The 21,575-nt window shown below is 40.0% G+C and overlaps 1 protein-coding gene across 1 annotated transcript; it reads left to right on the top strand.

Moving 5' to 3' along the window:
• Window positions 1-14,041: 14,041 nt before the first annotated feature.
• On the top strand, window positions 14,042-15,314 carry LOC128737842 (uncharacterized). The gene is made up of 2 exons (XM_053832576.1): window positions 14,042-14,342; window positions 14,405-15,314. Exons 1-2 carry the CDS (start codon window positions 14,054-14,056, stop codon window positions 14,734-14,736), a joined length of 621 nt encoding a protein of 206 aa, XP_053688551.1. The 5' UTR covers window positions 14,042-14,053; the 3' UTR covers window positions 14,737-15,314.
• Window positions 15,315-21,575: the final 6,261 nt, after the last annotated feature.

The following is a 21,575-nucleotide window of genomic DNA, read 5'->3' as shown; positions in this document are numbered from 1 at the left end:
GGGGAGAGGTTCTTATTCATCATAGAAAACATTCTTGCCTCCAAAAACACCTACATGCCAAATTTGATTCCATTTGCTGGATTAGCTCTCGAGTTATAAGGAAATTTGTATTTCGTTTGTATAGGAGCCCCCCCCCTCTTAAAGTGGGGAGGGGTCCTAATTCATCATAGAAAAAAATTTTGTCTTCAAAAACACACACATGCCAAATTTGGTTCCATTTGCTTGATTAGTTCTCGAGTTATGAGGAAATTGGTATTTCATTTGTACAGGAGCCCCCCCTCTTAAAGTGAGGAGGGGTCCTAATTCAACATAGAAAGTTTTCTTGCCCTCGAAAACCTTCACATGCCAAATTTGGTTCCATTTGCTTGATTAGTTCTCGAGTTATGCAGAAATTTGTGTTTCATTTGTATGGGAGCCCCCCCTCTTAGTGGGGGGAGGGGTCTCTAACCATCACTAAAACCTTTCCTGGCCCCAAAACCCTCTACATGCAAATTTTCACGCCGATTGGTTCAGTAGTTTTTGATTCTATAAGGAACACAGGACAGACAGACAGACAGACAGACAGACAGACAGACAGACAGACAGACAGACAGAAATCCTTCTTTATAGGTATAGAAGATTATCGAGATTAACACAGATTTACAAGCCGTTGGGGGAAAACAGAAAGGAAACTGACAAAGTGAAGATACACATTGTGATTGTGAGAATTGTCTAGACATAGCTTAGACAGCTTAGTGGTGTAATTGGTTAAACAACACACTCGACAAGAGATTGAGAGCTGTGAGTTCGACTCTCACCCTCGCTAAGTCTATATTTTTGGTCTAATATCAAGAATTTTCAGTTTGCCTTAATCTACATTTTTCGCATTAAGCATTTACCTACTCATCCCCAACATATTTTTTATTTTCGTACAAATAATTTGAATAAGCAAGCTCCTACCTATATGAAAATTAACATGGCGTGATCCTACGTTAACGCGCTGATACTGTCTCAGACGCAACCTTGCACTTTTTTGTGCTCTGCACTGATTGAACTAAAAATTATTTCAACATAGAATGCCTTCGCTGGTCATTTATTTTATTTTATTCAACTTCTTCTGTTTTTTAAAACTTATTACCTATATTTAAAAAACTGGCGTGATTACTAAATGCTAAACGACGTATTAAAAACTCGACATGGAGTTAAGATTCTGAGTGAAACATACATGAAAGTAGAAAATTGTAATTTGACACAAGCAATAATTGTTTGGAATCATGCCACATGGCACTCTATCGTGATTTTCATTTTCATAATTTTGTTTTGGCTCATTTTTCTTGTTCGGATTGACACTAAATAGGCATATTCGAATAACTACCAGCCACGGATGAATATAAAATGTTTGTACAAGCTGTTTTTTTACAATGAAATCTTATGCATTATCTGTTAGGAATTTTGTATAAGATTCATACAAATCTAAAATTTATGTATGCGAATACAGCAGTTGAGTAAGTGGTATGATACAACCATACAACTTCTTCTAAGACGGGACGATTAGGTCAATTATAGTCACTTGTCAAAACTAATCACTAGATATCTAAGTGATTGATAGTATAGTATAGTATAGTATAGTATAGTGCAAGTATAAGTATAAAGCTACACCGAAGCTCATAAATGTTATTTAAATTATTGTTTTTTTTCCTCAAATATAAACAGTTATAAGCCCGTTTCGATATCGTGACCTGAAATAGAAATAATTTACTGCATTTCTAAGCCACAAAATAATGACGGCCGTAACTGTGGAGACTATTGTTTATTTTTAGGTAAACGAAAAATAAAAATTTATGTTGATCATAAATCAGGTCTGTACAATAGCAAACTGCCAGTAAAAAACGGAAACTAGCACAGTCACTTTGCAAAAACAAGCGGTCATCGTTCCAAATTCATGCCACCTTCGACGTTTAATGCGTATCGCGTATGCTTGTACATAAAAAATACATGCCTTTTTTTGGTTCAATGATTAAGTAACAGAACATATCGTCTAATTCGCATATCATCGTAGAATCGTTACTCACCCGACTGAAAGTAAACCGGAACGATTCCGCAAAATCATCTTTCGTTCAATAATTCGGTTTCAAAGAACTGTCATCGCAATCATATCCTGGCACAATTAATCCAATCACTTCAGAACTAATGAATTGGAATCCGTAACTAACCCTATTGACGCCAGCAGAGCGCGCATAATCGTTTTCTTCTACACCATTCGCTACCGGCGAGTGTTTGATTGAATTTCGTTTTCCCGGTGCTTTCTCGTCTCACACTGATAACACACTTTCCATACGTACGGGTTCTCATACGATGGCGGGTTTCGTAATTCGACTGACTGACGCTGCAGAATCGTTACAGTTCCATACGGTCAGACGCACGGGGCGATGAATGCCTCCCTGCACGCTACAGGGATTACCACACACTATGACAAAGTCGCCAGAGTGACCCGCCCGACTTTAGTTTTCACTTTCCTCCGGTTGCACCAAATAAGTAATCAGCGAGCAGCAAACTTCTTTTTTCTTAACCTCTTGCACCATCACTCGTTATAATTATTTCTAAGACAAAATGCAAATATTCACACCACTTAACTTGACTCCTGCACAAGAAAAGCTTCTCCAAGAGACGTTGAAATAAACCGTATCTTCAACGCCCCTTCATTTTTCCGTCCATTCGCTTTACCATCCTGGAGGATCTTCGCCAAGTGAAATAAGCCAACTTGTGTGACAGGGCAAATTTGTCTGCTTGCTTGAAGGAGGTTGAACACCATTAGCAGAGCGGCGGAAAATTGTCCCCACCAGCAACGATCAGACTTTTTTGTTGTTGTTCAAACCAACCGCACAATGAGACAAACTTTCCGCGACAGGACACGATCCGGATGCGCAACCGTCGCGACGCGAGTACGGAACGATAATGAAATTTTACGCCCTGAACTTGAGCTTATGAACCGGCTTCGCGAACGGCAACATTATAACTGTCGGTTTATGAAATATGCTACGAGATAGTAAACAACAGTGCCAACGTTATACTTTGGATACCAACGCAGTCGTGAATGTGTTCGGCAGTGACAGGCGACAGCAGCCACTCGCCAGTTTGCCGAACAACCATCGTCGTCGTCGTCATCATCATCGTCGGGAAATTCATTTGGAACTGAGCTCCTGCCATGCAGTACGCCGTACCGGTGGGCGGCCGGTATTTTCCGTGAGTGCACAATGTTTACGGAAAGTGAGCGACGGAGGAGCACGTTGGTTGCCGTAAACGAAGCCGCTAGGAAGATCGCCATGGCTGCGGATGGCTAGCGGCCGGTGTCTTACTACCGTGGTGGCGCGACGATGGCAGCGTTGTATAAATGGGTCCCGAATGCAAGGCGATTGTAAAATTGGATACACCAAAATCGGAATTATCGTGGAAATATCATAATGTTCAATTGTTCTTATACAATCCTGTACCTGTAACTGTAAAAATAAAATAGGCACCACAGTGGTTCATAGCCTCTTATCCAGGAGCTCCTATCCCTATCTCCGCGCCCTATCACCTACAAGCCGGCTAATGGAAGATCGGTTAACCAGCCCCGGTGAGAACTTATAAACGTATATTGGCTAAAAACGAGCTCTTTCGATCTTCCGAGTCAGTTCTCCATGTTAGGAACAGCTCAAAACGGTGTCTGATCCAACCGATTATCGTCCTCGTGCCAGTGTTCAACTCTAAATAGTGTTATACACGAAATGCGATCCTCGGGAGACACAGGGAGTTAGTGTTGGAGGTCTTGCAAGCCACCACTATGAAAAAGTATCATTTCGCAATGAACGAAGTACAAGAAAATTCCGACAAGAACAATCGGAATAGACCGATGCGATGAAAACGGACTAAGGATTGGAAAGTCGAGATGTGAAATTGCTGATCTCTAAACTTCCAAGGAAGCACTCGAGTGCTGCAAGTTCGACTTCGTTGCGCTTTAGGAGGTGTACTGGAAAGGATCAATGATTCGTGCGTTCAAGAATTGACAAACCTTCTTTCAGAGCTTCGGCAACACACACGAGCAAGGAACAACTTCCATAGTAATGGGAAAGATGCGGAAACGGGTAATTGAGTAATGGTCAATCGATCCTCTAAGTTGGAGGTTGAGAATCGAAGACCTGTTCTGCGTAAGTTTTGTGGATCCGTCCATCTGAGATCACTCGACACGTTGAATTTTGTTCTGGTAATTAGGAGATCAGATGGTAGACACGTATTTCAGTACAGATCGCACAATTGAACAATAGAGAGTTTTCAAACAATAGACATCCTTAAACTTTTTTGCGAAACGAAATAAAAAAACCCAGCTGTGAAGAAGATTTTGTCACCACGTATGAAATATGATCCCTGAATGTTAATTTTGCATTGATTAAAACTCCTAAATCTTTATCTGTGGATTCACGCATTAAACGTCGTAGTGGAAAAGTGAATGTTTTCGTCCCAATGAGATTATTAGACACATTCAGCGACAAACGGTTAATTTGACACCATTTCTCGAAGACTTCCAGCTGTTCCTGCAGAAAAGTCATATATGATGGTTGCTTTATCGTATGATATAGGGTAATTTGCCAATAGTTGCGCACCTAACACAGGTACTTTCCGTTTTTCTTATCTTGCGGGCAAAATTATTACGTTATTTATATAAAAAATTTCCCTGTAAGCAAAATGAACTTTTAGTAAAACATTTGATTTGGTTTCATGGTCCGAAATATTTCATATATTATGGAATTTGAGTTTTTGTCCAAAAGCATACAGACCCAATTGTTGCCCACTTGATTAACGTGATTTGCCTAATATTGCACACGTTCTACCCAATTGTTGCACGGCAAATAAAAAACGAAATTAAGAGCATTACCAAGCACAGAATATTGACATTTAAAGGAGAACTCATTAGAAACATATTTGCTAATAATAAGTACCGTACCGCAACCATTTTGTCACATTTTTCAGTTTAATCATCACGAAAAATGTTTCACTTGAGTAGGTGCAATTTATTGCATTAATTAATATAACTTTATTTCCCAGTGTCTTTCCTTTTTAAAATTTAGACGCTGTAACTATTTCTATCCTTAAAATTTCTTCTGTATGCGTTTTAGGTTGATATTTTGCTTTTTTAAAAAAAGCTTTTGATTTTTTACATTTGAGCATACAAGGGAAACCTCGACTTTTAAGTTCCTTCGCCCACTACACAACTTTTTCCTCTTCCTTTAATAGAGACTGAGGCATTATTTTACGTTATAATTTTTGTTTCTTAAGAATTTCTTATGAAAACCTCCGCTCACATTTTTCCGCTAATCGATTGTGGATTACGGATGCGAAAATTATCTCCTATTCACGAAAATTGTAGCACGTCGGTAATATCATTAGGCTTTTATGGATTTTAGTCTTCAGGGAAATCGATAATTATTGATATTCTTTTAATCAGACATCTAAATAATGGTTAAATTTAAATAAGAATAGGTTTAAGTAAGAATGGTGATGCAAGGGCTCACTTAGCGGCATTTGGGGATGGGGTGCAGGAAATGGACAAAATCATAATATTTTTCCAATTATTAACCAATATGCATTAGAACACAAAAATAGGAACATATTGTTAATTATTTAATCAAACATTAAGAATTCAACTATTTTGAAAGGGATAGAAAGTAATACGAGAAAAATTTCCTTTTTGTTGAGATCTAAAAGCTTAAATTTCATAAGTCGTTTCTTAAACCAAACTGTAAGCTTTCGGCGTATTTTGGCTTTACTAAGAGTCGGATTTTGTGAGGTAATTTTTCTATGCCAAATATGTGTTTGCTACCAATCATGTTTACACATATTTCAAGGTAATGACATATATTTGTGTTTTGGCCGTTTGGAGTGCTGCGATAATATTAATATTTTCAGATATTATTCAAAAACCAAGAAGTGGGCAACAATTGGGTGGTGGGCAACAATTGGCAAACTACCCTAGTTGTAAATTGACAGCGTGGCTTCCTTGCATATCGTATAATCGTGTGTAGAGTAATTGTATTTAAGTTTTTGTTCTACTATTATTATTAGCATTATTTTTATTGGCTTCCTTGTGGAACGCCAGAACAAACTTGAAATGGTGAAGAAATGAGATAATCAATTTTCGGAAGCATGCTTCGGCCACACAGGCATAGCTAAGATTGAAACCAGAGTCGGGCAGAAGATTGCTTCAATGCCTTGCTTCAATGACCCTCCCTTATCTAATTTTCTGCTCTTTTCCTTTTACGCCTTTCCTCCCCTGGTATACGACTGAAAAACGGAACTTTTGGTTGCCTCTGTTTTTGAAGGGTAAAAAGTGACTTTTCTAATGTAAAAAAACACGAAAAATCGATGGTCTCAACGCGCGGAAAAGTCGAAAGTAGCCCATTTTGTCCCATTCACCGCTATTTTTTAATAGTTTTGAAAGAATCATCGCATGAAACAATTCTAAAACCACTTGGTTTTACTTGAATTTTAGAAAGGTTTTAATACGGTATTAATCAGTAGTCCAGTCCAGTAGTTAACCAGTCCAAAAAAAGTTTGTTCGTTTTGCGTTGCGGAACTTGAGGTGCAATGGAGATGAACTACCGCCGTATCACGACCTATGCACTCTAGTCAACATTGACACAATCCACTGTAGACATAAGATTGCCGACATAGTGTTCTTCACAAACATCCTATCTGGACGAGCCGACAGTCAAATGCTTGCTTCAAGGTTGCACTTAAATCACAGCCAAGTTGCACTTCGGAATACCCGGGTGTTTAATCCACCTCATCGAAACAGGAATTACTCCCAACATGAGCCAACTTGCCGTTTCATGAAAGCTTTCAACGATCTACAGCATATAATGAATGTTACCATGGCACCACCGAATATTAAAAAGAGACTTAGCTTGTATTTTAGGGGACAGTTGCATCCCATTTGAGTTTTTCTTTAATAGTTAATGTTCATAGTTACTAAGTACTTTTTTTTATTGGCAAACGGGCTTGAAGCCTAAACCTTAACTGAGCAAATAAAATAAAATAGTAGTTTTATTATGGTATTACGCAATGCCAAGAGGTATTACGCAATACCAATACACTAATAGCTAGCTATAAAACCATAATAAAACTGTTAGTAAAGCAAATTTATTGTGGTTGCTTACATTAACGCGATAAAACTAGTTGACTACATCACGTCTCTTATAAATTTACCATACGTATGGTGCAGTAACACAATATGGCGCACCAATCTATTAATAATAAATCTGCTAGTTTTAAAGAGCTTTTAAAACGATAACACCCCAAGTAACCAAAAGTTCCGATCAAAGGGGATTTTTTGGCTTAATCAGCCAACGAAATGATCATGAATAGAACTCTATTCAGCTTAATTTTTAAGTAATTAACCGTACTTTCAAGTTCGTATTTGTTGATTAACTTCGAAGGGCGAACCAACCAACGGTTGAAAGCCCCATCAAATTATTTAATGAAAGATCATCAGAAGAATAATCGACTGTTTTTTTATAAATATTAATTTATGCTGTTAAGAACGACTGGGGTACATATATTGTATTGCGGATTTTCGGCTTTCCAATGAGTTTGTGCACTATGGTCAAAAGGTTTAGGTGTGTACATTATTTTGTCACCAAACCAATGCAATTGCTGTTAAAAATTGAACTTCCTTCCGTTGGCAATCAACGATTAGACAAGAAAACGTAACCATATTACCTTTGAAAAAGGCCAAAACCAAAGGCCGAAACGTCAGGCAGTATAAAAAAGCCGTTTTCAATATAAAACTGACTAGAAAGCCGAAAATCCACAATACAATATTAATTTATTGTAATTTCACACACCACCAACCAAACCTCGGTGATTTGAACTCGAGTACTCCCTTTCAGTGACTTAAATGCATACCACTGCTCGTTGCTGGAATATGCCATTTGCATCGATTTCCCAGCAACGCCTAGAAAGAGCCCAGAAACGAACTTACACTCAAGAACAACTCATCGGCAAAATTCATGTTACTTGTGGCGACAGAGATGGCGCAGTGCCTCAGCAGGATAGGCTTGCAACGCGGAACGCTCAGGCACAGACAAACAGACATAACACTCGTTTTCCATTCTTCGCACCGATTAAACCGTCATTTCAAATTTGGACTTACTTGGGAATGTTTCCGTTTTGGTCAAAGTGGCGCTGTTTAACGAAAGAAGGGGATGTCCCCCATAAACAATACTTGCTAGTTCGAGGGATACTCATATTGCTCTATGATATTTGGGAATGTCGTTCATAGATAACAGTGTTCAGGCAAAATGTTTGGTACGTTAATTTTTATTGATTTTTCTTATAAGTGTTATGTCTGTTTGTCTGTGGCTCAGGTTAGTTAGAGTTTTTTTATTTGGTTAGTTAGAGTTTTTTATTTGGTCTATCTTAATAGCATGAACCGACTTTCCAGAAGTTAGAAGGAGGCGGAAATTGAAAATAGAAAAATATAAAAATAAAACTTCAAGCGCCATTTTATAGATTTTTGACAAAGTTTCTTTAGAATCTGCTCAGCGCTCTATACAATGGCAGATCCATAGACGTAAAGCTTGTTAACTTTCCTTAGATACCATTATCCGAACTCTTAGTTACTTTCCAGTTGCATATTAAACTTTCAAGCTGCTTGTTGAACTTTCAAGTTTCTGCAGATATTAATGGTACTTTAATGAGAATGAAGTTCGGTTTACAAATGTAGTGTCTGGTTGTTCAACAAGAAAGTTCTGCGAAACTAAATTTGAACCAAATATGAACTTCCAAGTTTGTTCCTTAAGTGGAATTCGAACTTTTGGTTGCTTGGGACCCTAACCAAACAGGTTTATTGCTAGTATTATGAAGAATATTACAGTTCAATACCAAAATTTTTTTACGAGGCCATATTGCCATAATTTCCCGTCACAGGAAGCAACTAAAATTGTTTTTGCTAGAAATTGAGATTGACTAACTAAATATATTTATTTTGTTAAAACAAATAGTTTTCGAAAATTGTAAAATTTTACTGACGTGTTGATTTTATTCACCTATCATATCTATATGCCGGATAAAATTTAATGCGCAGATGCTACAAACCAACGGAGATTGCTCGCAATTTATTAAATATTCTATACTATTTTTCTATATTTTTTTTCTATATAGTGATCATAAACGCTGTAAACCAAATCGATCAGTATAATCTGACAGTAAAACTTTAACTTTTCTGCCCACGGATGTTGACAAAACTAGCGAACTGATTTAGCTTTTTACCACAGCGAAAAGCGAAAAGCTTCATTAAATTATGGTGCTGGATGTCAATACAGAGACTATAGGTTACAGAGGCGACGAGGCACTCAAAATCGATAAATTTTGAACCAAAACGGAGAGTACCATCACAAATAAAGGCAACTCTCCGTTTTGATTCAAAATGTAGCGGTTTTTGAGTGCCTCGTCGCCTCTGTAACCTCTAGTTTCTGTAGATGTAGTGAAAGCTAAATCGGTTTTATTGCTGTTTTCAACAGAGGATAATACGACTACTTGAGCTTATAACCTGATTCTTAAAGAGGTAATAAAAACCTTATGTAGAGTGGGCAACTTGGTCGAAAGACAGTTTTATAGCGGTCATCAGGAAGTTCTGGTGGAGCTCAAGTGAAAACCACTTGAGAAACGTAATAAAGCTTTGTACGTAATAAAATTGTTACTTGGGAATTACCATACAGAACCCAGTAAACCATTTGGTTTGTATATCTCGATTGCAACTGAGATGTACGAAATCATATCTGAACGAAAATATGTACCAAAGTGGAGCGATATACGTGCGAAAATTTTGACAACTATTTGTAATTCTATTTTGTGTAGTTTTTATAACACGCAACTAAATACTCCTGAATATATGATTAAGATATAATCAAATATTGCAATTGTCTATACTGCTTTATAATTCACAGTCATGAATTGTATATGAGGACACGCACGACTGCAAAACAACTTAATGTTCACTTCGATTTGACATACTCTAATCATTATACAATTCCAATGTGAAATTGACATGAAAACGATTTAATGTGAACTTTCTATTACGATTTTGTGTTATCTGGGAAAAAAGCTTGCTAGCAAGTACAAGGTGAAGGTGCAAAGCGACAACCCGAAACCGAGTGAAGGAATGTTGATGATAGGCTGTATCTTGGGCCGGCAATTAAGCATAGCAGACGATAAAAATGGAATTTGTACCACTATCTTCTATACATATGAATTGAATTTCTGTCCGTATGATCCTTATAGACTCAAAAACTACTGAGCCGTCCGGTGTGAAAATTTGTATGCCGGGTATTCTAGGGCTGGAAAAGGAGGGCTCCCAAACAAATGAAACACAGTTTTCTGCTCAACTCAAAAAGTAATCAAGCAAATGGAACCAAATTTGACATATGGGAGTTTTTGGAGGCAGAATATTTTTCTCAAACTATAGTTCGAGACTCCCCCCTTTGAAAGGGGGGCTCCCATACAAATGAAATACGAATTTCTGCAAAACTCGTGAACTAATCAAGCAAATGGAACTAAATTTGGCATGTAAGGGTTTTTGGAGGCCGCATTTTTTTCTATCGTTGTTTGAGAACCTTTCCCTCTGCGAAGGGTCGGGGGGGGGGGGAGGGTATCTCTCATTCGAATAAAACGCAGATTTCTGCATAACTCGAGAACTAATCAAGCAAAAGGAACCAAACCAGGCTCAGCAAGTAAAATATTCACTTCTTTTTCCAAAATCTGAACAAAAAGAGATATGCGAATCGTTGTAATAAATTCACTATAATATACTGTAAATTTCATTATTTACAATAAAGAAATATTATGTATCACCCACGCCTGAAACCACATTTACATTAATCTTTTATTTTTGCGATTTAAAGAACCATTAGCCTCTACTATTATTGAGTTATTCGAAAAAGGTAATCCTATTTGCAAGACGCAGAAAAAAAATCTGGAATTGCATTTAGAATTATATACAGCTGCAGATATCACCTGCCAACCACGGTTTGAGAGGTTAATTTTTATTGAGTGACAAGTGCTTATATTATATGTTACTGCTGCTTCCTCTTTATAATGCAATTTTTCTGATTGAAAGGTGACACAGATTTCTTATTACCAGGCAAAACAAAACTGTCACATCGTTTACCAAACGAAATCGTACGATTTTGCTTTGCTTTTTTTTCCTTTGTTGCGTATGCTCTAGACAAATTGAAGAACCCAGTTTTGGGAAGTAAATTAAATCTGTCACCTGTTAGGCACTTCCTCGTTCGTTTGTGACTTAAACTGACACTCTTTTCGTACCCGACAGAATAAGATATAACCAAGAGGAAACTCAACTAAATATACGACACATTTTGTTACAGAATGTGCAGTAACATTTAACAGATAGGTACTCTGCGATGACGACTCTTTTTTTCAGGGTACTTTTGTTTTTAAAACAACAAATTAAATGGCACATTTTCATTAACACACTAAATGATACTGGAGTGCCACCGAATTGCAGTGGAACACTACAATAATTTAAATTACTTTTTCAATTCATATAATCACTTCATAAGCAAAAAAGTGTTATAATGGAACGAAAACAAAAATAACTACGTATAACCGGGACCGTGAAGAAATATTATGATGATTATTGAGTATTAGATTTTAATTTTGAAGTTGCTTTACTATTCATAAACAGTTCCAAATTGTCACAAATGGACTAAACCGACATTTTTGTTATCAACTTATTATTCGGGAGTTAGACTGACAAAGTTCCTCAAGCTGTACAAGTACAATAAATAAGATAGGTATGTAAAATAAGGAAACTCTGCTAAGTTAAATTAAACTCACCATGAATCAATTCGCTGCAAGCTGCAAAATGTTTCATGAACTACGCAACAGTGAACATGAATTTGAATAACGACTTATAAACGGCCTGATAGGATAACGCCGATTGGCAATGATGTCAATCGGAGAGAATCACAATTACTTTTACTATTTATGTCGTTTGGCGCGCGACTTTATGGGTCTTGCAGCAAGTTGCAACAAGTGCGATGAACAATTGCAGTATATTTTACCACGCGTGAAGCAAGTAACCACTAAAAGTAAAACCAGTTTATTATCAATTTTATGCAAGTACATTAGGCTTTCGACGGCCGGCCGGCGTGGAATTCCCTCGCATAGGTATATAAAAGCTTCTCCGAAGTGCATTCATCCAGTTTAACTATTGGTTGCTTCGGAACAGGTGTCCCTTATGATTAGCTATTCGGTCATAAAATGAAAGAGTTTAAATTTTGGATAACGTTATGTGAGTAAATTTTCGGTACACATGGAAAGGTAACTTATCGTCTGTTTCTTTTAATTTTAGATATTGTAATTTGTGTCGTGTTATTCGTTAACGGAGCTGATAGATGTCCCATGCCATGTCCACATATCATGGATCCCGTTTGTGCAACTAATGGAAAAGAGTTCAGAACGTTCTCAAATCGTTGCTTGCTACAAGCTCACAATGAGTGTGAACAAAAAGAAGACGAAACTGGTATGTATCTGATGGAATTTAAAAATGCGATTGTGATTTTTTTTAATAATGAGATATTTATAGCCTTTGAGCAAACAAATTCGGACAACTGTGAGGATAGCGATAATTGGGCGTAATTATTCAGTATGGGTCGTTGACAGTGTTTCAATTTATGCGTAATAAATAAAATTCAGTATGACTGAGCATGATGACAGTCATAATAGAACTATTTTTCTTAGATACCCATAAATAATATTACCATTAGCATGATTCGCAATTTCGATTATATCATTCAAAGGATCGTAGTACATGAACGTCATTAATTTATTTTGTGTTCAAATTCTTTTTAATATTATACCATTCTTCAATCAGTTTTTGTAGCATTATTCAATGAAAAATAATAAAGATTTTCAAAAACTCAAGCATGCTTAAAATTTTCATCCTGATCTTACCATATTACATTATTTTAAATAATCCAATAAAAATAAAATTTCATAGTATGTACGTACACAAAATTTCGTATAATTATGTAACCTTTCGGCTCAAAATGTGACAATATATTGGTAAATCAACACAAAACACCAGAAACAGCTCTTTCAACACGAAACGAAGCTTTTCAAGTTAGCAGGGCAAAGGAATCCTTGGTGCTACATTCCACTTTCGGAACTTCACCTTCTGATTTGTTGGTTCGCAGCTAGGTTTTAGAGCACAGAACAATTACAGGGCTAGCGCTACTATCCGTTTGACTATTACAACCTCTCCCTGACTTGTTAGACAAGACCTCGTACCTTGAGGCTAACTGAAAGAATTCTTAGATTAGTGCGATACACTTAAACAATCAGATGCTTATGGAAGGCCATATCTGGTAAACAAACCTGACGTTCCAAACGACTGTCTACCACAGAGAACAGACTACCAGGTAATCGACAAAAAGTGTGTAAGAGGTTTTTATGTAATCTACGAGTAATCATTCAATAGAGCACCCCTCGAGCAGTAAGTGGCAAACTAAATCTTGATGTCGCTGCCATCGCTGCTATGTAACTCCAGCACAAAGATATATTGCTAAAGGTACATGGATATTTTTTGATGCGTTTGGCAAACTATTTCTGGAGGGCGCCACCGACAGATTTTACACACAAAAAATCTATTACTTCCTTCGAGCCTGTTAATCTGTTCTCTGTGTGTCTACTGCAAACGTCCTTGTATGTACCCTATGATCCTACCGTTGCCATTAGAACAAGCGAACTAAATCTCTTACAAGAAGGCAGTGTAATCTATCATTGTCCTACGTGAGGAATTCATTTTTGTTTTTTTTTTTCATCGAAAGGCGGGGAATTCTTATCTAAGAATTCAAAGAAAAAAGTTCTCGTCCGCACGCGATTGATAGCTTATCAAATTTACTCATAATACCTAGAATCGCAAAATCTTCTGTTTCGTTCGACATAAAACGATTCGCAGCATCCGAAGTGAAACAGTTTTAGTCGAACGGAAACCACGCAGTGTTTCACAGTGAAAATGTCCTCTCAGCTTTTGAATTGTTTAATAGTAATAACCATATGTTCAACGTTAGTTGTATGTGACAAATACGTTAACAAATTCAACGACATATATGGCTGCAAGCAGACGAATGCCGTAAATGGTTACACCCATGCAATAGAATTTATTCCTACGGAAAACTTTCAAAACACTGGCCATGGTCAAAATTCCACCCTGTTTCGTATTGGAATTCTCGGTCCAAGTTACGCAGTAATCCGTTTTTCGAAAATCGCCATGCCCTACAATAAAGACACTGTACACGAAATAGGTATGATTTGTTTTCAAATGTACTATCATAAATGGTGCTTTAGGGTAATGAATTTATTTTAGCGTTTGGAACGAGCTATAACCAGTACACAGAAGTACGACGCCAGATTCGAAACAACGCTAAGCACTACAAGAATCAAGTGCTAGCAACAATTTCGACCCCGAAGATTCTCTCCGAATTGGAACCATTTGTGATTACGGTTGAATTCCTCCCGGGAGGATCAGTGCAGCTTACGAGACTCAATGAAACGGTCCCATTTTTAGTGTTTTCGGATCCAAAAGCTGAGATTTCTTACAACTACATAGGATTCTCGAGCCATTTAGTCAAAGTGATATTTTTCTTCGACTGTCCGATGATGAATTTCCACTTGTGGACCGACACGTTAAAATTATGAACGAAGAAATATTTTATGTAACATGTAAGCTCAGCGTTTTGCTTTAGCGGATCTCCGTATAATAAACTTTGAAGCTGTCCAATGTAATGTTATCAGTTAAATTAGGGCACAGACAAACAGACATAACACTCGTTTTCCATTCTTCGTACCGATTAAACCGTCATTTCAAATTTATTCTTAGTTGGGAATGTCTCCGGTTTGGTCAAAGTGGCGCTTTTTTACGAAAGAACGGGAATTCCCCATAAAAAATACTTGCTACTTCGAGGGATACCCATGTTGCTATTTAATATTTGGGAATGTCGATCATAGATGGTGCTAGTGTTTAAGCTAAAAGTGAGGTACGATAATTTTTGTTGATTTTTCTCCAAGAGTTATGTCTGTTTGTCTGTGATTAGGGTATACCTTGTAGCTATGTAATTATCTTGAGTCATGTTAGCTTTAGCAGAGAATGAGCAAACGCGTTTCGGACAAGTTAAAATAACTCAAAACTTAAAAAACTAAATTTACTATTTACTACGAAATTTTTCTCATTTTACTTTATTATAATGAAAAAATAAAGAAATTATTGTGTATTTTATGAAGACGATTAGAGAAATGAAAAAGCAGTTGAAAGTAAACTTGTGTAGAAGCAATACATCAGATTATCAATATATGATATTACCTTCATTCTGCTTACCGACGGTTGCAACTGAAATATAACTGGTGGGGTCGAAACTGCCCAGCAATTGAGAGACTCCCAAAATCAAGCCTCAGGGTTGGCACACGCTCCTTACTTATTGCTATGACAACGCTTTTTTCCGCATTTTCCCTTAGCTCTTTATACCTGTCTATTTCGCAGTCTTGAATCGGATGCGATAGCTAGTGGTGCGGTATTGGGAAACTTTCTTCCGGTATTATGTAACGGCCAAATATTTACGGCAATCGACACGACCAACTACGACTGCAGCAGCAGGGAGAATCCCGTTTTAACTTTCGACGGACTCGATGGCAATGGTGAAAATTAACGAATGTGAAGACCAGTCTAAGTACTACTCAGGGTAACTTAGGGTAGAGCTTAGGGCCAAATGTTGGGAACCTGGTTGAGAAAGAAGATTATTTAGCGTAGGCTTTGTAGTAGTCATTAGTCATGAACAAGAGTTTCTTCTTCAGCAGCATAGAGCCAGGGTGGCTCGTGCTGTTTCAAGCACTCGTCTCCATTCAACTCGGTCTTGGGCCACTCGTCGCCAATTTCCTAGTCGTCTCAGAAGTCGCAAATCGCTTTCGACCTGGTCGAGCCATCGTGCACGTTGGGCCCCCCTGTTCCTGGTGCCGGTGGGGTTGCCGAAGAAGACTATTTTCGTCGCACTGTCGTCCGGCATTCTTACGACGTGTCCGGCCCACCGTAGCCTGGTAACTTTCGCTAGATGTACGATGAGTGTCTCCCCAACCAGTGCCTGTAGCTCGTGATTCATACGCCTCCGCCACTCTCCGCTTTCAGTTTGTACTCCGCCAAATATCGTCCGCAGCACTTTCCGCTCAAACACGGCAAGGGCGCGTGTGTCCTCTATAAGCAGCGTCACGGCTTCAAGTCCACAAAGAACTACCGGTGTAACAATGGTTTTGTACATTGTTAGCTTCGTGCGGCGGCGTATGCTTCCTGATCGTAGCGTTTTACGAAGGGCAAAGCAGGCCCGATTTTCCGCTTAGATGCGCCGCTGGATCTCCTTACTAGTGCTGTTGTCCGCGGTCACCAGCGATCCCAAACACACGAACTCCTCTACCACTTCTAGTTCGTAACCGTCAACGATTACTGTCCGTGGGAGGCGCGTGTTTGTTTCCTTTGAGCCTCTTCCTTTCATGTATTTGGTCTTCGACGCATTTATTTTTAGCCCAATTCTCCTAGACTCCGCTTTCAGTCTGGCGAAGATTGCCTCCGCCGTCGCAAAGTTCCTGGCAATGATATCGAAGTCATCTGCAAAGCTTAGAAGTTGGCTACTCTTGGTAAAAATCGTGCCTCTCGTTTCGATGCCCGCTCGTCGGATCACCCCCTCAAGAGCGATGTTGAACAGCATGCAGGATAGACCGTTACCTTGTCTCAACCCTCGCCGCGTCTCGAAGGGACTCGAGAGTGTCCCAGAGATGAGTACGAAACACATCTCGCGATCCAATATAGCTCTGATCAGTCGCGTCAGTTTGTCCGGAAAACCGCATTCGTGCATTATCTGCCATAGCTTGTGTCGATCGACTGTATCGTATGCTGCTTTGAAATTAATGAAGATGTGATGCGTGGGCACGTTGTACTCCCGACATATCTGCAAGATCTGTCGGATAGTAAAAATTTGGTCCGTAGTTGCGCGAGCCCCCATGAAACCCGCCTGATAATTCCCTACGAAACCTTGTGCTATCGGTGACAGCCGGCGTAACAGGTTCTGGTAGAGTACCTTGTAGGCGGCGCTTACCAGCGTAATACCACAATTGTTGCTGCAGTCTAACCGATCACCCTTTTTGTAGATGGGTCAAACCACTCCTTCCATCCCCTCCGGTAGCTTTTCCTGCTCCCAAATCCTCGAAATAACCCAGTGTAGAGCCTTTGCTAGCGTTCCTCCGCCATGTTTATAAAGCTCTGCCGGTAGGCGGTTCTCCCCAGCGGCCTTATTAGTCTTCAGCAGCCCGATTTCTTGTTTGACTTGCTGGAGATCAGGTGCTAGGACATAGTCTTCCATGGGCGCTCCTAGGTTAATTTCCGTTCCGCCTCCTTCTGCAACTTCGCCATTGAGGTGTTCATCGAAGAACTGCTTCCATCTGACGACCACTTCGTGCTCGTTTGTGATTAGATTCCCTCCCTCGTCCCTACACATGTCAGGTTTCGGTGTGTAGCCCTTCCGAGTTTGGTTCACCGTCTCATAAAACTTGCGCGTGTCATTAGCTCGGAATAGTTGCTCTAATTCTTCACGATCTCTGTCCTCCTTTTGGCGATTTTTTCTCCTCAGGATCGTGGTCAACTGGTTCCTAGCTCGTCGGAATTTGGCCAGGTTCTCTCTAGTGGCAAAACTTAGATAATTTTTCCAAGCATTTTTTTTCTCCTCCACCGCTTGTTGGCATTCCCCATCAAACCAATCATTTTGAGTACTCCGAGGTTCAATACTTAGTGCCGCGGTAGCGGCCTCTCCGATGGCCGAGCGTATTCTGCACCAACCGTCTACGAGGTTTGAAGCACCTAACTCCTCGGAAGAAGGCAGTGCCTCATTCAGTACTCGCGCGTAGTTCTCGGCAGCTTGTGGGTTATCTAGCTGCCTGATGTTCAGCCGAGGAGGGCGGCTTTGACGTGTCCGGTATACGGTGGACAGCTTTGAGCGCACATGTACTGCTACTAGGTAATGGTCAGAATCAATATCCGTACCCCGACAGGAGCGTACGTTCGTGATGTTAGAGAAAAACCGGCCCTCTATGAGAACGTGGTCAATTTGGTTCATTGTACGTTGGTCAGGTGATCTCCAGGTGGCTTTGTGGATATCCTTGCGCGGGAAAAAGGTGCTTCGGATCACCAGGCCTCGGGAAGCTGCGAAGTTTATACATCTTTGGCCGTTACGTTTGTGTCGGTGTGCAAGCTTTGGGGTCCTACCACCGGTCTATACATTTCTTCCCTACCGACCTGGGCGTTCATATCCCCGATGACGATCTTGATATCCCGTGACGACCAGCTGTCGTACGTAGCCGCCAGCCTCGCGAAGAACGCTTCTTTCTCATCGTCGGGTCTACCTTCGTGCGGGCAGTGCACGTTAATGATGCTATAATTGAAGAAACGGCCATTTATCCTCAATACACACATTCTCTCGTTGATCGCCTTCCAATCTATCACGCGATCCTGCATTCCGTCCAGCACTACAAAGCCCGTTCCCAGTTCGTTGGTAGCGCCAGCGCTCTGGTAAAACTGGGCCTTTCCGCCACGGATCTTCCATATCTTCTCTCCTTTGCGACAGATTTCCTGCAGAGCTACGATGCCGAGTTTGCGGGGTTCAAGCTATTCAATCAGCACCCGCTCGCAACCTGCGAAATTTAGGGATCTGCAGTTCCAAGTACCGAGTCTCCATTCGTCGTCCTTGTTCCGTCGCCTAGGTCGATGCCGAATATTCCGCTCCGAATATGCTTGAATGTTGTTAGTTTTTGAATTTAGGTGTGTAGCCGTACTGTGGCAACACTACCGAGTCTCGCGATAGGGCTGCCATCTTATAGTGCCGAGACTCACTATACCTCCTTCCCGGTTACGGTATACGACCTTAGTTTCCACCGGGGTTCGTTACCCGATCTCCGCTAAGGTTGCTCGTATTCCGGCTGGTACCACGAGGAGGTCGGCATCGGAGTTGCTGGATAAGAGGCTAACGACCACTATGGGGTCTATATTCCGCATTATCCAGCCGTTTACCAACTACAAGACTGAACAAGAGTACGGTATAGAAATTTAGATAGCCATAACTCCTCGTCGTCATGGTAGAACGGGAGTAGCTCTTGTTGCTTCAAGCAATCGTCTCTATTCAAGTCGATCTTGGGCCACTCGTTACCAATTTTCCCGGTGATTCGCAAAGTCGATGAAGTCGCAAATCGCTGGTCGAGCCATGCCACATGTTGGGCCCTCTTTCTCGTTACTGGTCGTGTTGTCGAAGAGAACCATTTTCGCCGCGCCGTCGTTCGGCATCTTTAAAAAGTGTCCGGCCCACCGTAGCCTACCGACTTTCACCAGATGTGCGATAGGAATCTCTGCCAGCAGCGCCTATAGCTTATGAATCATACGCCTCCGCCACTCTCTGCTTTCAGTTTGTACTCCGCCAAATATCTTCTGCAGCACGATGGCGATACGTTTATGTCACCAACATCTCAGCACATGCGAAAAAAATACAGTAAGTTATCACATACATTTCACTTCACAATGTAGGTAACAAGTTTTTTTGTCAAGCTGGCGCTTTTTCTGAAATAGCGCCCTACGTTAAATCTACTGTCAAACACCGTTCGGTAAGATACGGATTGCATCCCTCTGCTGCTGCACCTTACGCTCAAACACGGCAAGGGCGCGAATGTCCTCCGTTAGCAACGTCACAGCTTCAAGTTCATAAGGAACTACCGGTCTAATGAGGGCTTCGTACGGTGACATATGTTTTTTGATCGTAGCATTTTACGAAGGTTCAGGTAGACCCGAGGTCTTGTTTAAATATGCCGCTAAATCGAATTATTAGTGTTTCTAATTAAAGCTCAAGGGACTCGCTTTCATGAGATGGTTCAATTTATGCGGAAAACTCTTCGCGATCGACTGTATCATATGCTGCCTTGAAATCCACGAAAAATAAGGCGCGGTCATATTGTACTCCTAGTATTTCTGGATGATTTTTCGGAGAGGAGTAGTATGGGCACCCATTAAGTCCGCCTGGGTATGGACAACGTTACGAGATCTGGTAGAGCACCTTGTAGGCGATTGATCAGCATAATGTCGCGATAATTACAGCAATCCAGCCGATCGCCCTTTTTGGACAAACCGCACCTTCCATCTGTTTTCCCGCTAGTTTCTACTCTTCCCAAGAATGTACCAAATGAGGTGCCGTTACTATTGCTTCTACCGGCTTTAGGTTGGATGAAACTGGGAAATTTCGATATGAGGCCAAAAATATATTGGGTAGTTCAATTAGTAAGTGGGACTCCAACCCACACTTTCTCGGTTAGCGGCCGAGTGTTTTGGCAATTAAACTATCACCACACGACCCTATATTAGATAGTCTCATATCTAACCGCGACCGAGTTAGAGACAAGTCAAACAGAAAAACACACCCGGTGTGGTATAACGTCAGCGTGCTACTTGACGATGGGTACCAGACTGCTAAGCTCCAACCACAATGCAGTTGTTAATCGTCTATCTTCTCGGTGGTAGAAGCAAAAAGGAAATCATACAACAAATAATTACCGTTGGCGTCGTCGTATGTGTGAGTATATGGTATAGCTAGACAGGAGGAACAAAATTGGATATGACACTATCTAATATAGGGTTGTGTGGTAATAGTTTAATTGCCAAAACACTTGGGCGCAAACTGAGAAAGTGTGGGTTAGACTCCCCCTTCCCAATTGGTAGTTCAATATATTTTTGGGCTCACCAAACGCACTCCACACTATTCTACTCTTAATTTAATTTAATTAATTTATGTTTTACTTCTAATACGGTAATTTCGTTCCAAGAACTACATTCTTTCCTCATTAGTTATTATTATTTATTAAATATTTCTTTGCATTATCTGACAACATGATCCACACGCTATCAAATACTAAAAAACTAACAAACTAAAATGATCCACGATTATCTTGTAACCGTTGCACGTTACAGCAATATAAAGTTAAGATATTAAGTTTAGCTATTTAAATTAGCGTATTGAAATTGAATTGGTGTATTGAGCAAACCATAAAATGGCCAGTATAACAGTTGAATCTTGTATTGCAAAATATCACATGCAATATTCACCACTTCTAAATTTACCAGTTGGGTTTTTGTCCAAGCTAATAGCAGCCATGCGTCCGGGTCGATGAAGCGCGAACCCTTAGGCAGCCGAAGCAAAATATATAACGTGGCCCGAGTGAGATTGCTTCGAACGCGAGTTCAAAAGGAACCGTTCGAGTCAAGTTGAAGAAAAGGGAAGGCTAGATGACTTGCGTAGGCCAAAACGATCGGAAAGATCAAGTTAAGGAACTAACGAGTAATCCCGAAGAGGTTTCGGCCAGGTACTTCCGCAAGTACCTTGATTCCTTATTTTTTCTGAGGATGAAACTTATGATCACTTCATTCCCAACCGCCGAACATAGTGGAAGTGATTTATCGCGATTCAAAT

The sequence above is a fragment of the Sabethes cyaneus genome, chromosome 2 (assembly GCF_943734655.1).
Source record: "Sabethes cyaneus chromosome 2, idSabCyanKW18_F2, whole genome shotgun sequence".
Classification (NCBI taxonomy): domain Eukaryota; kingdom Metazoa; phylum Arthropoda; class Insecta; order Diptera; family Culicidae; genus Sabethes; species Sabethes cyaneus.
This window is presented reverse-complemented; position numbering and strand designations above follow the sequence as displayed.

Excerpts from the sequence above, each read along its gene's own strand:
- LOC128737842 (XM_053832576.1), top strand. The coding sequence starts at position 14,054 with ATGTCCTCTCAGCTTTTGAATTGTTTAATAGTAATAACCATATGTTCA. Across the intron at positions 14,343-14,404 it reads AGACACTGTACACGAAATAG|CGTTTGGAACGAGCTATAAC; the intron begins GTATGATTTGTT and ends AATTTATTTTAG.